The sequence below is a fragment of the Nicotiana tabacum genome, chromosome 13 (assembly GCF_000715075.1).
Source record: "Nicotiana tabacum cultivar K326 chromosome 13, ASM71507v2, whole genome shotgun sequence".
Lineage (NCBI taxonomy): Eukaryota > Viridiplantae > Streptophyta > Magnoliopsida > Solanales > Solanaceae > Nicotiana > Nicotiana tabacum.
Genome location: NC_134092.1, coordinates 35,442,207 through 35,459,106, shown reverse-complemented (window position 1 = coordinate 35,459,106; position 16,900 = coordinate 35,442,207). Strand labels below are relative to the sequence as shown.

The 16,900-nt window shown below is 39.0% G+C and overlaps 1 protein-coding gene across 1 annotated transcript; it reads left to right on the top strand.

The window, feature by feature from the left end:
- Positions 1–11,069: 11,069 nt before the first annotated feature.
- LOC142168064 (uncharacterized) lies at positions 11,070–15,028 on the top strand. Its single transcript, XM_075228723.1, has 5 exons — positions 11,070–11,616; positions 11,848–12,668; positions 13,195–13,367; positions 13,592–14,433; positions 14,628–15,028. The coding sequence occupies exons 1-5, from the start codon at positions 11,070–11,072 to the stop codon at positions 15,026–15,028; spliced, it is 2,784 nt and encodes a 927-aa protein (XP_075084824.1).
- The last annotated feature ends 1,872 nt before the right edge of the window (positions 15,029–16,900 follow it).

Genomic DNA, 16,900 nt, shown 5'->3' with positions numbered 1-16,900 from the left:
CTAGTCGGGATGACTTGGAGGACCCAGGGGGTCGGGTGAGTTTCGGAGTGTTCGCAAGTGGTTTGGAAGAGAAAAACCAACAAAATCAGCACCGGGTCACAAAGGCTCCCGACGCGAGGGGAGGAAACGAGCTCTGGGGATAGTGGGCTCGCGACACGAGGACCCATATAAGCGGCTTCAGTTGCACAAATTTCAGTTTCTTATATAATCTCATTTCGTACATGGACTCTATTTTATCATGTTGAGAGCTACTAAACACGAATTGAGATTTTTGAAGGAGATTTCATCTACAGTATTGTGGTAAAATATTCTAACCTAGATCTATGAATATTACTTATATCTATCATCATTTTTGCCTCTAAATCAAGGAATCTAAAGAGAAAAAGAAGGTTTTTGACTTGAAAGTTAAGAAAGTATATTTTGGGGTTTTGAACACCGATTTAGACTCGAATTTAGAAAGGAAAAATGCATAAGTGCCCCCGTGACCTATAGCCGGATTTCTAACTACACACTCTACATTTGCGTGAGTTTTATTACCTCCCCAAAACTATGTTAAAGTAGAATTATTTGTACCCTTAAAGCTTATGTGGCAGAGTGTGTATACTTCACTCTCTTTGGGAGAGTGAGAAGCAAGAAAAAATGATTTTTCAGATTTTTTTTTGCTTTTTACATTTTTAGTGAGATATATAATTTCTTACTTTTTTCCCCTTTTCCTTTTCTTTTCCTTTTCCTTTGTCTTTTCCTTCTTCTCCTCCACTTCGTCATTCCCGTCAATAACATACATCAATCGCTGGCGCACTCTGAATTGGAAATATCCATCACCGAAAAATCTTTTTTCTGTCGGAAAAAATGAAGTTTTTGAAATTTCAAACTGGAAGAAGCCTTTTCTTACCCAGCAGACACACATATACTCACATAATTCACTATTACTCTTCTCTTAATTATAAGAGCTACTATGTTTATGCCCCCACAATTACCGGTGATAGAAACCATCCAAAACGTCATCACCACAATAGCCATTTAAAGGCCTAAGAAGAACAGATCAGGGGCCAAAAATTAGAACAAAGGGTGAAACTTAGTTGTTTAGTTTGGTGGTGACGAGAGTAAATGAAAAAGAGAAAAGAGAAAGAAGAAAATAAGGGAAAGAAAATAAAAATAATTTTAAAATAAAATATACACTTGTCTAGGGCGCGTAGTTCACTTCCTAGCAGAAATCTGGTTGTAGTATTTCAAGGGTGGATTTATTCTATTTTAAAATAGTTTAGGGGTGAGGGTAATAAAACCCCCGCAAAGGTAGAGTGTGTAGTTGGGAATCCGGCTATAGGTCAGGGGGTATTTATGCATTTTTCTAATTTCGAAACTAATCAAATATTTGGAATCATTAGATTATGGGTCAATAGAATCTTACTTATTTCAGAATTTGATCATATGGGCCCGGGGGTTGATTTTTTGTTGACTTCTATGATTTGGTTAAACATTAAAACTTTATCATTTGGAATTGAATTCTATCGCTTTATTTAACATTTGTGAGTATTCTTTGGTAAGATTTTGGGCATTTGGAGGCCGATGATAGATAAAAAGGTATTTTTGAAAGTTGAAGTCTGCTTTAGAGAAGGTACGTATCCTGACTAACCTTGTCTTGAGTAATTTTTTTTAAACATGGACTTATGTGCTACATGTTATGTATTTTTTTGGGGGAGGGGGGGTGGAGGTAACGAGTATGCGAGGTCACAAGCTTATATACAGATACCGAGGTTATTTCATGTTTGGGGTTGATTTTACTCTTTCTTATGCCTTTTTGATACATGTTCTGCCTATCACATGCTTTATTTGTTTGCATGACTACTTAAGCATTCTATTCATGATAAGAATCACGTCTAGACTTTTGATACCTTATTTGTATTACATCCGTACACCCTTGCATGTTTATCTTTCTTATCAATATACATCATATAGATACTCATATTGCTTGTATATATGCATATATTCCTGCATATAATTTATTTATATAGAGTGAGGTTATGGCATGTGAGTTGTCTGTGTGAGTTGAGATAGTTACGCTACGTGAAATATCTGTGAGGATTGAAATGCTTATTGAATAATTGATTATTCAGCTATCATGCTTAGATATAGCATGAAATGGATTTGTCCCTCATGCATCGTCCTCCTATGTTTCTACCTTGGTGTCATATACGCAGTTTGACACAGAGAGTGTCAGGGCATAAGAAGTGCCGGTTATTGTAAACTTTGAGTTTTATCATGCATATATATTGTAGACTCATGTAGAAGCATTCATACAAATCCTAACTGTTGCATATCATCTTTATATGCGGATTCAGTGTCTGATTTATGCTTTTGATCATTTAACAGTGTTTATCTCGTACATAGTTTTTTGGTTACTTCTCACCAGTATGTATGCTTATGAAGTGCATAGCTTAAGGAAAGTAAATTTCTTTTGTCAAAACCTCGTCACTACTTCGTTAGGGTTAAAGTTGATTCTTATTGAGTCCACATTATCTATTGTACTCATACTACAGTTCTACATAATTTTATATAGATTCTGATATTAAACCTAGAAGTGTTAAGGAGGGAGCTTGGGAGCGTAATTTGGAGACTTCCTAGTGAGTTGTTGTGCTTGGTATTCACAGCTTATGGAGTTCCTCTCTATCTTATTTACTGTTTCGTATTCCATACAGTATTTTTGTACTTAAGACTATGTTGTATTCTATTTAGTGGCTTATGACTTGTGCTACCAGTTCTTAGGTGTTTATATAGTATTTTTCACACTTTGATATTGACTTTAGATTTATTTTTGCACTTATCCATTGATGGAAAATTAGGGTCCGCCAAATTGTATAGAGGACCTGGTTCTCTATCAGTTCCCACAGAACACACACAATAAGAGACAAGTAAATGACACAACAAAGTTTTACGTGAAAAATTCTCAACTCACGGGATTAAAAACCACGACCTACACTCGTAGGATTTCAACTTCACTAACCAAGAAACTTTAGATTACAACCTATTATAACCTATGAATTAAAATCTTAATCCCTCGCTCACTTGTAATAACTCTATTACAAGCCTCTTTATAATAACTCTATTACAAAGCTCACAACTCGACTAACTCTAGCCAAGACACAAACACAAGGTTTATGGTTTTACAAATGGTTTCCTACACAATGCTTCTAGCTAAGCTAAGTAGGAATTACAAGTAGTTCATTCTAATACAAGTACAACACAACTAAGGATATATTGATAACATAGAGCTGGAAACTGGTCCTTCGTTCCGTTGTTCTTTGTTCTTGAAGTCTGGAAGGCACTTGCAAGATGAAAACACACTTGAGAGGAAACTTGATCGATTTTTCAGACGTGCAAGTGTATGTTTTTCCTTTGCTTCATGTTAACAATATCCAAGTGATGTAACTTGGATGATGCAAGCAAATATTCGGTACAAGGCATTCCTAATAAAGTGACTGTTGCACTATTTGCATTGTTTCATGTGTGCTGAGGAATAGTTGCAATGACTTTACAGCTGTGAGGAGTTGACTGGTATAGTCAGAAAGGGAACTGATGTTCATCTGTTCCCTCTGTCATTTCTTTGACTCTAGCTGTTGGAACTTGTGCCTTAGAACTAAATTTCAACCTTCGAATTTCTTTACAATACCTGATTCTAACATACCAACACCGTATCAATCACTACACACTGTACTAAAACATGATTGTGCACCTGTGCTGAATCACACCTCGCACCACATAAGTCGGTTGCCCATAGTAAAATCCCCCAACCATAATAGCTGAAATTTTACAACGTTGATGCCCGCAATATACCTCATAACAGGTTCCCGATTTGGTTCTTATCATAAAGTTTGTTAGATCAATAAAATATAAAAAGGCACATAACTTATCAATTTTCCTTTTTTTTTATGATGACAAACTTATAATTGAAGTTTCCCTTGAGGACCAGATTACCATACAATATTTCTTGTAATCCCCCTGAACCTGTTCCCTCTCTCAATTAATTTTCCCCATTTTGGCATCACAAAAAGATTAGTCACAAGTAATAAGCAAAAAGAAGTCCAATATGGTTAACTCATTCCATATGTGTGAACCCAATCATGGCTAAAAAAAGAGCATAAGAGTATAGCATGCATAGAAATTGCTCATTAATTTTAAAGAAAGGAGAACACAAGTAGTAGGACCATTGTTATATAACCATTCAGAAATCAAAACAACTTAACAGTACCAGCCACAAACAACAAAACAAAAAAAAGTACTAGGGTAGGATAGATAACATTTCACTGAACACTGGGAAGGGAACTGGTTTAAGGAGCACTAGAAGGGGGAGGCAGGGTTGAAGAGGCAAGGGTTCAGAGGAGAATATTCATTCGAGCATTTGCAGGTCCTCGACCTGTTTCCTGAGATATGTATTTTTCTTGGTCAGACGGTCAATCTCTGTGCCTTGTGCACTACTAGAACCAGGTGCGTCCTGGGCCTGACTAAACTGCCCTTCAAGAATGGCATTTTGCGCCTTCAACCTCTTTATCTCTTTATTTGCAGCATTCTGAGCATCAATCAATTGCGAGATAGTGAAATTGCTGCCAACCCCTCCCTTCTTATCAATACACTCACATTCCTCCAAGGTGGTCTTTGAGAAGGTCTTTTGCGAGTTCCCACTTTTGCTTTTCCCAAAAGGACTTTGAAGAAGTTAAACACCTTAGTGAGCAAGAACCCGTAGGGTAACCCATGATTACCATCCTTAAAGTTTGCCACTTTCTTCATATGCTTGATCATGAGATCTGGCAGATTGATAGTGGTGTAGGCATACAGTGCTTCCATGAGGAATATGTCTGCTTTTGATGTAATAAAATGCCTTTCTACACGTGGAAGCAAGACCGTGTTCACCATCTCGAACAACAGTTGATACACTTGCAGGAGGACCTACTTGTGCACCCGTTCCCCTTGCTGCACAACATCATCCTTCAGAATGGCACTTTTGAAATTGGGAGAACAAGTCCCCTCAATGGATGAGATCCCTTCAGTAGGCACTCCCAAAATGTTCCCCAATACAACCTCGTCCATCACAAAGTCTACTCCGTTTACCTTCAAGCATATGTTATCATCTTCCACTGTGAACATATCTGTGTAGAAGCTACGCACTTCTTTCTCATACACCTTGGGGATCTCACTGGTGAACAAGTGTGTCCACTTTTGAAACTCACAAATATCAGCCAGTTGACACATCCCTGTCATGTCTAGCATGTTAGAGGAAAATATTCTGCCCCACAGTACGCTCTGTTTTCTCAGGTTTGCTCTGCTTTCATCCTTGGTCACACTTACTTTGGCCTTCTTGGAGGAACCAGGTTCCTCGTTGTCACCAACCTTCCTTTTCACAGACTTTCTCACACTTTTCTCTTTCTTTGTAGACTTCTCAGACAATTTCTCACCAGACTTCTCAGACAAATTTTCACTAGACGTTTTAGACACCTTTTCACCAGACTTGTCTACCTCAACATTTTTCACTTCCACATCTTTCACAGATGGCTCTCTCCTGGGTTTTGGAATCACATGTTTCTTATAGGACTTACTAATTAAAGAAACAGGTTCCTCATTCACCTCTTCATCATCAACATCAACAACAAGTGTTGGAGGCACTTCTTCCTCATTCACCAGCTTTCCCCCTTTCACCAGCCTCCTCCTTTTCTTCTCTTCTTTGTTTTTCTTTACAACAATTTCAAGGGCTTCCTTCTTTTGCAGCCTGGTAGTGGGTCTTTTAAGAGTGGGCACTTTGGGAACTGCCCTTCCACTTATAGCAGCAATAAAGCTTGCTACAGGCACATAGTCATAGTGTTCCTCACTATTTTTATTTTCCTCTTCAGATAGAGATCTCATCTCAGGAATGACAAAGTTCAACGGCTCAGCATCGAAGTGAAGAGAAGGAGCACGATCAACACTAACCTGGGGCTCCTTTGAGGAGCAAGGGGTTTCATCCCAAGTAGGAGCATAATGCTCTTTTTCGGAAGAGGGATCAGGTCCCTCTGTTGTTTCCCCAGTAGTACTGACTAGTGCCAAGTTTTCAAGGGGCACCAGTTCCCCACCTTCAACCACCAGTTCCCCACCTTTAACTTTGTGACTTTCACCTTCCCCCTGAGACGCAATGGTCTTATTATCACCCTCATAACCATCAACCAAACCTCCCTCGACAGTAATTAGTAACATGTTCTTAATGGCTTCTTGCTCATTTACCCCCAAAATAGAATCAGAGGATACAAGAGGAACATTACCTGTAGGGTTGGAAATAATCAAATCAAAGCATGGAACGGCCACTGCTGAAACTTCGGCACTACGAACCACGTCATGTTGGGTCTTAGAGCTTTTCCCAACTTTTTGACTAGAAACTTCCTGACCTTCATCTCCGTCTACTGTTTTGCCTTCTACCATTTTATTCGGCGAGGCAGAAGGAGAGGTCATAACAACGAATCGTTTGGGGTTATGAGTCTTACGATTGCGGTGAGAACCAGAACTTGATTGGGTTGGAGAGGAAGTAGTATGTGGTTGTTGGTCTGGTATGGGGTTTGGACTGGGTGACAGAGGGGACTCTTACTCTCGTTCATATGCTTCATGAGACGAAGATACAATGGGGATTACATTAGAGAAGTTTGAAACTTTTGGATTTTCAGACATAGTGGAGATTTGTAGTGAGTACACGAGATGAAAAGTGTTTTCTTGGAGAGAGAAAAGGAAATTTTTGGCTTTGATATGGATAGTGAGGAAGGAGACAGCTTTTGGGATTATTTAAGGGAAGTGAGGGACCGGTTACAAACGGGTACGAATCACCGGGTAGATAAGTCATTTAGTAACGAGTGTGACGTTTGAGTTCTAAAGATATGAGAGAGAGACTAAAATTTTTAATGACGTGGCACTTTTATAGCCGTTTAAAAATGTGAAAGAGAATACAAGGTAACTACTAACCTGTATCAAGGGAACCGGGTTCCGTGACTTAGTTGTGTAAATGTGAGCCTCATCATTTTACCAAGATGCATTGTCATTAACTACTTGTTTGATCTGTAGTTGCCATGCGTGTCTACCTGTAACGGTATAAAGATGAGTTAGAACTAGCTAGAAAACACTTTTTAGTTGTTTTTACTTGTTCATTCTTTCATAGCCAATCATTGAGGGACCTGGTGCTCAGTTCAATTTTATCAACCCCAATGCCAATCGATTCTTTTCAAAGTGCTCTCTGTTCAGTGCTTTGGTGAAGATATCGGCTACTTGGTCTTCTATTTTGCAGAGCTTTATGCAGATAAGACCCTTTTCAACATTGTCTCTGAGAAAATGATGTCGCACATCAATGTTGCTTTGTTCTCTTATGCTGAAATGGGTTCTTTACCATGTTGAGAGGACTGGTATTATCACACAGTAATGGCACACAATCATAAAATACACCAATGTCCTCCAGTTACTATTTGATCCACAACACTTGCGCACAGCAAGAGGCAGCTTCCACATACTCAGTTTCTGCAGTTGAAAGAGCAACATAGTTTTGTTTCTTTGTACCCCATGAAATCAAACATAATCCCAGAAAATGTGCCATGCCAGATGTTATTTTTCTATCCACCATATAACCAGCATAATTAATATAAGCATACCTTAATTAAGTCAAAATTGTCCCCTGAAGGATAGTAGAGAACCAGGTCCTGCGTTCCTTTAAGATACCTTAGAATCCTCTTGGCAACTTTAAGATGAGATTCCTTTGGACTGGATTGAAATCTAGCACATAATCTCACATTGAATACAATATCAGGTCTACTAGCTGTGAGATACAAGAGTGAACCAATGATGCCTCTGTACCTGGTTTCATTCACAGTAGAACCAGGTTCATCCTAGTCCAGATGGGTGGCAGTGGCAATAGGAGTATCAATAGTTTTTGAACTTTCCATCTCAAATCTCTTCAGGAGCTCTTTAATGTACTTCTGTTGGCTTATCATCGTTCCCTTAGGGGTTCGCTTAACTTGAAACACTAAGAAATAATTCAATCCCCCCATCATGCTCATTTCAAACTCGCTTCCCATAAGCTTTGCAAAAAACTCACACAAGGAGTCATTTATTGCACCAAAAATGATATTGTCAACATAAACTTGCACAATGAGCAGGTTCCTTCCCCGTTTATTTAGAAATAGGATGTTGTCAATTTTTCCTCGTGCAAGACATTTTCATACCAAGCACGAGGGACATGCTTCAGTCCATATAATGCCTTGTCAAGTTTGAATACATGTTCAAGATGCTCGTGATACTCAAACCCAGGTGGTTGTTTGACGAAGACTTCTTCCTTTAAATAACCATTCAGAAATGCACTTTTGATATCCATTTGGAACAATTTGAATTCCATATGAGATGCAAAATCAATGAGAATTCTGATGGCTTCTGATGTTCCGTACAAATACAACACTTTTGACACTAATTACATAGACTTTAGCTCATCTTTTATAGCATTATAAGTCATTTCTTATGTAGTTTTGGTGCTTTGTAGGAAACCGAACTTGAAGAACCAAGATCATAAAAGAAGATGACAAAAACCTATGGAAGGCAAAAATGCAGTAGGTCTGAGGCCGCAAAAGTGATGTGCGGGTCGCAGACTCAATGTAGAATGAAGCAGAAAAACCCAGTTTCTGAGAGACAAGTCTGCGATCCATTATGCGGTCGCATAACTTTTGTGCGGACCGCATATTGATCGCATAATTGTTAAAGAAGTCCAGTGAAGATGACTATGTGGTGAGTTATGCGGCCGCAAAAGTGATATGCGGACCGCATATCCAAAATGCGATGGAAAAACTAGAAGTTTGTGTGATCAACTCTGCGGTGGAACTGAAGATATGCGAACCGCGAAAGCCTTCTGCGACCCATTCTGCGTTCGTAGACTTGATCTGCAGGGTCATTTTTATCAGTTTTTGACCACGACTTTTAGTCCATTATAAATAGAATGATTAGGTTTTTTGTGCAGGATTTGGTCTGACAGAAAGAGGCTACACTTAGAGCATTGAATGCACTATTATTCTGGAAGCTTTTGAGAGAGAATCCAAGATTTTGTCTATATTTGTAAGCTTCGTGACTTTATTTATTACATTGTTCTTGTATTTTAGTATGAGCAGATAATTTTAAATACTAAGGTTGTGAATCTTACGTGGGTGTAATGTTAATGGGTATTTATCATTTATAATATATATGATGGTTGATCGATTTCTATTCATTTCTCATACTTCATTTATGGTTGATGGTTGCAAACATTGACTAGTGTCAATTCACTCTATCGTTACTTGGAAAAGTAGGTTAGAATTCGGTAGAATTGAATAGCAAGAACTCAAGACTTTAAACTTTGTTTAATAGAATTTCTTAGGGATAAGTGGATTCTACTTGGCATAAATTGGTTGTTCTTAATTGTAACTCTTTTATATTTGGAAAAATCATAAAGAGGAAATACTATCTAATTATTGAAAAATATTGGGTAGTCATTTAGGAATCATTTGCATATCAAAGGATATTCCATTAGAAATATATAATATTAACACTGATAGCATTACATTTCATTGATGGAGACACAACCTTGGTTTCTAAATCAAATTAATCAAATTATCTCAATAAAATAGCTTTTCTCGACAATTCACAATTACACACTGATTAAACTAACGGAGTAGAATTACGGCTTAAGTCAAATTTTGCACTATTTAATTAACCTTTTCACACATATTCCCTATGGGATTCGACCCCAACCTAGTTGGGTTATTATGTTTGACATCGACCGCCTTACACCATTTATATATGTGTAATTTGAGCGTATCAAATTTTGATGCCGTTGCCGGGGAATACGGTTTTGAAATCACTAACTAGTGTGTGCTTTACTTGACATCTTATTCTATTCCACCACACTTTGCTTGTTTTGCTTGGTGTCATTAGGTAAACATGGGCGAGACGGAATAAAAGAATGTGTTTGCGGATATAGATGAGTATATTGAGGATACAAACGCCATTATCCCTCCAAGAGTTGATGCTGCTACCTTCAAAGTGGAAGACAATCTAATCCTAATGCTAAAAGCAGAGGGGTTCTTCCGAAATTCTACCGACGATGATCTGACACAACATCTCAGAAATATTTGGGTGTGTGTGCAATGCACAAGCAGAATCATGTCTCGGATGATGCCCTAAGGTTGAGGGTGTTCAAGTAATCTCTAACTGGAGAGGCAAGGCAGTGGATCTAAAATCTACCTTCTAATTCCATCCACACTTGGCCCGAACTTGTCTGAGTTTTCCTAGCAAAATGGTTTCCACAAAGCAAGAAGTCCAAGCTCCGGGATAAAACTTTCTTCTTCAAGCAATTACCCAGAGAGCATCTACATGAGGTATGGGATAGATTCAAGCTATATTTGGTGAGGTCGTCGAATCATAGCTTTCCAGATAATATTCGATTGGAGAAGTTTTACATGGGCTTAGATTCTATGAATCAATCCATAGCTAAAAATGCAACGAACGGGTCCTTTATGGACAAAACATTTGCAAGGTTCACATAAATCCTTGACAAGATGGCCGAACATAACCAAGCTTGACACTCGGAAGATACCACATGTGGAATTGCATATGGTACTCCCTCCTTGACCAAAATGATTAAGGAGAACCAAGAAAGAGATCAAATAATTATCGGGCTTGCCACCAACATCAACGTGTTTATAAAAATGTTCACGGAAAGCCAAACAAAAAAGATGAATGTTGTGGAAGATGTGCAACCCATGTCGAATGAGGAATATGAAGAAGCAAATTATGTCAACAATTATCAAGGAGGATGTCAAATAAAATCCTACCAAGGTTCAGGACAACAACACCAATGGAGGTCTAACCTGCAATGGCAAGGCAACTAACAGTGGCAAAACGACCAAGGTAGTTCAAATCAAGGAAATTGGAGTAACAAAAATAATAATTTTTCAAATCGGAGTTCAAACCCCTATGTTCTACCAAAGGGGCAATATTCTAACTCTCTACATTGGAAAGAAAGCTCTTCAAGTGAGTCCAAGTTGGAAAACATGCTTGAAAGAGTATTGCAAAATCAAGAGAGATCCGACACTTCAATGAAGAATATGACAAAACTTGTGGTTTCCCACACCGCATCTATTCAAAAGTTGGAGATGCAAATGAGCATTCTCTCAAGAGAACAAAACCCGAAACAAAAAGGCACACTCCCAAGTGATACAATTGCAAACCCAAAAGGTAATGGAAGTGGTCCAACCTCTCATTGTATGGCAATCACAACTCGAAGTGGGAAACTACTTCAAGGAGAGAATGAACAAGTAGTCGAAGTAGAAGATTTTGAACAAGAAGTCAAGGCACAAGTTGAGGTGCCAAATGTTGTTGAAGTTGAAAGACTCCCGAAGAAAGTGAGAACCCAAGAAGTGAACCGGGAAAAGGTAATAGAGGTACCAAAAACTCTAGCACAAATTCCTAGACCTCCTCCTCCTTTCCCTAAAATACTAACTAGAAAGGTTGATGATAGCAAACTCGAGAAGTTCTATGATATCTTAAAGCAATTATCGGTGAACATTCCATTTATGGAAGTATTTCAAGAGATGCCAGGTTTCGCTAAGTACCTGAAGGACTTGATAACTAAAAAGAAAACCACCAAGAATGAAGTGGTGAATGTGACTCACCGGGTTAGTTCCATCATTGCAACAACCACCGTCCAAAAGAAAGAGGACCCGGGAGCCTTCACCATTGCATGCATGATTGGATTGCGTGACTTTGCACAAGCGCTTTGTGATAATGGGGCTAGCATCAACTTAATGCCCCTTGAAATTTAAAATCAAGAGGGATTAGGAATGCCTAGGCCTACAAGTATGAGGTTGCAAATGACCAACCGTTCAATAAAGCGGCCGGTGGGAATAGTTGATGATGTGCTTGTGAAAGTGGGGAAGTTTATCCTCCCTATCGACTTTGTTATTCTCGACTGTGCCATTGATAAATATATCCCTATCATCTTAGGGAGACCATTCCTTGCTACTAAGAGGGCACTCATGGACTCAGAACAAAATGAGATCAAGTTTCGAGTTATTGACGAAGAAGTTACCTTTCAAGCAAGTAAGGGTATAAAATTGCCACAAGCATATGATAGTATTTCAGTCATTGATGTAGTTGATGAGGTAGAAGATGCAGTTGAGGTAAAGATGGAAGAGGGATGCCTTGGTGAGGCATTGACAGCTATTTTTCTAAATTTTGATGGTGAGGACATGGAAGTATACGTGGAATCGGTGAATGCGTTGGAAGGGCTTGGGTCCTACACTTATACACCAAAGAAGCTTTCTCTTGACTTAGAGAATAGAGTCACTCCTCCCGCCAAGCCTTCAATTATCGAGCCGCCACAACTTGAGCTAAAACCACTCCCGTCACACTTAAGGTATAAATTTCTTGGCTTTAATGAAACTCTACCCGTAATTGTTTCGTCTTTGTTGAATGATGTGCAGGTTGAACACTTATTGGATACCTTGAGGGAGCACATACATGCCATTGGTTGGATTATAGTAGATATCTGTGGGATTTTCACTGGAATTTATGAGCATAAGATACAATTGGAGCAAGAGAGCAAACCTAGTATGGAACATCAAAGAAGGTTAAATCCTTCCAAGCAAGAGGTGGTGAAGAAAGAAATCATAAAATGGTTGGATGTCGGGGTTGTCTACCTCATTGCCGATAGTCCTTGGGTGAGTCTGGTGAAATGTGTGCCAAAGAAAGGAGGCATAGCCGTGATACATAGTGACAAAAATGAACTCATCCCAACAAAGACGGTGACCGGGTGGAGAGTTTGCATGGACTACCGGAAGCTCAATAATACTACTTACAAAGACCATTTCCTTATGCCTTTTAGTGATCAAATGCTTGATCGGCCAGCGGGAAGGTCGTTTTATTGCTTTTTGGATGGTTATTCTGGCTACAACCAAATCAACATCACCTTAGAAGACCAAGAGAAGGCGATATTAACATGTCCGTATGGAACCTTTGCTTTTAGTCGGATTCTATTTGGGCTATGCAATGCCCCGACTATGTTTCAACGATGCATGATGTCAATTTTCTCAGACATGGTGGAGGATTTCTTAGAAGTATTAATGGATGGCTTCTCTGTAGTTGGTGATTACTTTGAGGTTGCCTTGAAAACCTTAGGCAAGTGCTCAAAAGATGCTAGGAAACAAACCTTGTGCTCAATTGGAAAAATGTCACTTCATGGTAAATGAGGGTATTGTTCTTGGCCACAAAATCTCCAAGCAAGGCATAGAGGTTGATCGGGAAAAGATCGAGATCATTTCCAAGCTTCCTCCTCCCACTCCAGTAAAAAGGTATTCAGGGCTTTTTGGGGCATGCCGGGTTTTACAGGGGATTTATCAAGGATTTCTCAAAAATTGCAAGTCCCATGTGCAAGCTCCTTGAAAAATATGCTAAGCTTGAGTTCGATGAGAAGTGCCTAAAAGATTTTGAGGAATTGAAAGCAAGGCTCACCACGACACCTATTATTGTCATACCTGATTGGTCTCTTATATTTCGAACTAATGTGTGATGCCAGTGGTGTGGCTATTGGAGCGGTGCTTGGTGAACGGCATAACAAGATTCTTCATACTGTCTACTACGCAAGCAAGACACTCAATGGTGAACAACTGATTTACACGGTAACTGAGCAAGAACTGCTTGGTATTGTCTATGCTTTTGAAAAATTCTGGGCCTATTTGTTGGGATCCAAAGTGATAGACTACACCGATCATGCTGCTCTCTGTTACGTTATGGTGAAGAAGAATGCTAAATCAAGATTGATTAAGTGGGTTCTTTTATTACAAGAATTTGACTTTGAAGTCAAAGATATGAAAGGAACAGAGAATCAAGTTGTGGATCACTTATCTAGGCTTGAAGAGGCAGGAAGACCAAAAGAAGATATTGAAATTAATGATGCCTTCCCAGATGAACACTTATTGGCAATATCTAGCACCTCCACTCCTTGGTATACCGACATTAATAACTTCTTGGCTAGTGACCTTATCCCCGACGGATTGGAAACATATCAAAAGAAAAAGTTCTTGAAGAAATGTAGGAAATACTATTGGGAGGAACCTTTTTTGTTCCGAATTTGCACCGACAACATCATTCGGCGTTGTGTTCCGAAAGATGAGATAATTCAAATTATCAAAGCATGTCATGACTCCCCAATTAGAGGTCACCACAATGGAAATCGTACTGCGGAAAAAGTGCTTGGATGTGACTATTATTGGCCATCGATCTACCAAGATCCAAACCAAATGGTCAAGGCATGTGACCAATGTCAAAGACAAGGGTCAATCTCTAGAAGGCATGAGATGCCTATGAACTTTGTAATGGAGGTCGAGATCTTTGATGTGTGGGGGATAGATTTCATGGGTCCCTTCATAAGCTCACGCGGCATGACATATATCTTGGTGGCAGTAGATTATGTCTCCAAATGGGTCGAGCCTATTGCCTTGCCGAACAATGAAGCAAATAGTGTAACCGCCTTCTAGAAGAAAAATAAATTTACTCCGTTTGGAACCCCAAGAGCCATCATTAGTGAGGTGGCTCTCACTTTTGCAATAAAGCTTTCGTCGGGCTACTAGAAAAATATGGAGTTAAGCACAAGGTAGCCATCCCTTATCATCCTCAGTCAAACGGCCAAGTTGAAGTCTCCAACCGGGAGATCAAAAATATTCTAGCAAAAACTGTTAATGCAAACAGGACCGACTGGTCAAAGAAGCTAGACGATGCATTGTGGGCCTATCGAATGACATTTAAGACACCCATTGGCACCTCACCTTACTGGTTAGTTTTTGGTAAGGCTTGTCTCTTGCTAGTGGAACTTGAACACAAAGCCATGTGGGTATTAAAAAAGTTAAATCTTAACTGGACCGAAGTTGCTGATCTTAGGATGACACAACTCAACGAGATGGAAGAGTTCTGTTTCCATGCCTACGAGAATGCAACCATGTATAAAAAAGAATGAAGTTTGTTCATGACAAGAAGATTTTGAAGCGGGAATTCAAATTCGGTGACTTGGTCTTACTCTTTAACTCAAGATTGAAGTTCTTTATGGGAAAACTCAAATCCAAATGGTCGGACCCATTCAAAATTGTGAGTGTGTCTTCCTATGGTGCTATTGAATTAGAATCCGAGGACAGGACTCGAACTTTCAAAGTAAATGGCCGAAGAGTCAATCACTAACTCGGAACCAGTGGAGAAAGGAAATTGGTAGAACAATTCGCACTCAAGGATAGTCCTGTACCAATCCCTACCACTGATTAGCCAAAATAGGGGCAACATCGTCGTGCCGTGACGTTAAATCAAGCGCTTCTTGAGAGGCAACCCAAAAGTTGGTAACATCATTTTTTTAGATTTTAATTTTGGTAGGTTTGTTTGTAAGTGTTGGACAGTTTGACATATGTATTAGAATGCAGGCTACCCAAAATACAAAGAGATAGGATGCAAAGGCAAAGGGAAAATGAAGGAAAGAAAACTGAGATTCAGATGTTGTTCTGCGGCAACATATGCGACCACATAACAGGTTTGCAGACCGCATAATGGTCGCAAAAACAAGTAGAACACCAATCAAATTGGACCTTAAAAATGCAGAAGAAATTCAACTTTTGCGGCCCACATAATTATTCTGCGACCGCATAATGGGTCGCACATGTGTTGCACTAATCCATCGCACAACACATATGCGGCCGCATATTATGTTATGCGATGGTCAAGTAGCCGCAAACCAACTGGTAATAAAACCTAACTCTTTATCTCTCTCCTTGCCATCTCTCTTCTCTAACCTCACGCATACAGACACAAAGCATAACACAAAAGAAATCACATTAAGAAAAATAACAAGAAATTGAATAGAAACGGCTCACCTTGCTCGCGAATTTACAGCAACTTTGCTTGCTCAATCGTATGACATATTGTATGTAAATTTCCAACGTTTCTCCTACTCAGTTTAAGTGAAGATTATTGTGTTCTTTCACTCACCTTATTCTCCCACATCATCTATGATACCCGTCTCTATTTTCCTAATTGTTTATCTTCTGTAATGGGAATCAACTTTGGAGGAAAGTATTTGTTGTGGGTAAATCAAAAAATTAGAGTTTAATGTTAGGATTACTGATTTGAGGGCTGGGGATTGGTAATTTGTGTTTGGCTAAGCATGAAATCGACCTCAGGTTGAGAGTATATTGGTCTATCACGAGTGATGATTTATCTATGTAGTGTTGCATATAATATTGCATGTGAGGGAAATTTCATGGAGAAGATAAAGTTTGCGCTGAAGAACTGGTTTGCGGTCCGCATAATGGTCGCAGAATTAGGCAGAATCAACTTAAGTTTAATGTAAAAATGCGACCGATCTGCGGTCGCACACTTGTTCTTCGGCCACTTATGCGGTCGCACACTTGTTCTGCGACCACTTCTGTGGCCCGCATAAGTTTTTTGCTACTGATAATTCATGTTCTACGTTATGGTTTGCGGTCCACAGAGTTAATATGCGATCACATACAGGCTCGCAGCACACACACACACACACACACACACACACACACACACACACACACACACATATATATATATATATATTTCCTTTCTTTTCTTTTCTCTCATGTCTTTACTATATGGTACACATGCCCTCCTTGAATGTTGAGAATGAGGCTAAAACACTAAGTTGGGGGTATTGGTATCCATTAGGAAATGGTGAAGATGTTCATTGTGTGTAGAAGCAAATACCTCAAAGTTGTGTTAAATGAAGATACTCAAGCTCCAATAGAAAAGCAAAAGAATATATATATATATATATATATATATATATATATATATATATATATATATATATATATAT

Coding starts and splice junctions, on each gene's coding strand:
- LOC142168064 (XM_075228723.1), top strand. CDS start 11,070: ATGCTTGAAAGAGTATTGCAAAATCAAGAGAGATCCGACACTTCAATG. Junction 11,617..11,847: donor AGTATTTCAAGAGATGCCAG/GTTTCGCTAAGT, acceptor TTTAAAATCAAG/AGGGATTAGGAATGCCTAGG. Junction 13,368..13,591: donor CCTCCCACTCCAGTAAAAAG/GTATTCAGGGCT, acceptor GTGTGATGCCAG/TGGTGTGGCTATTGGAGCGG.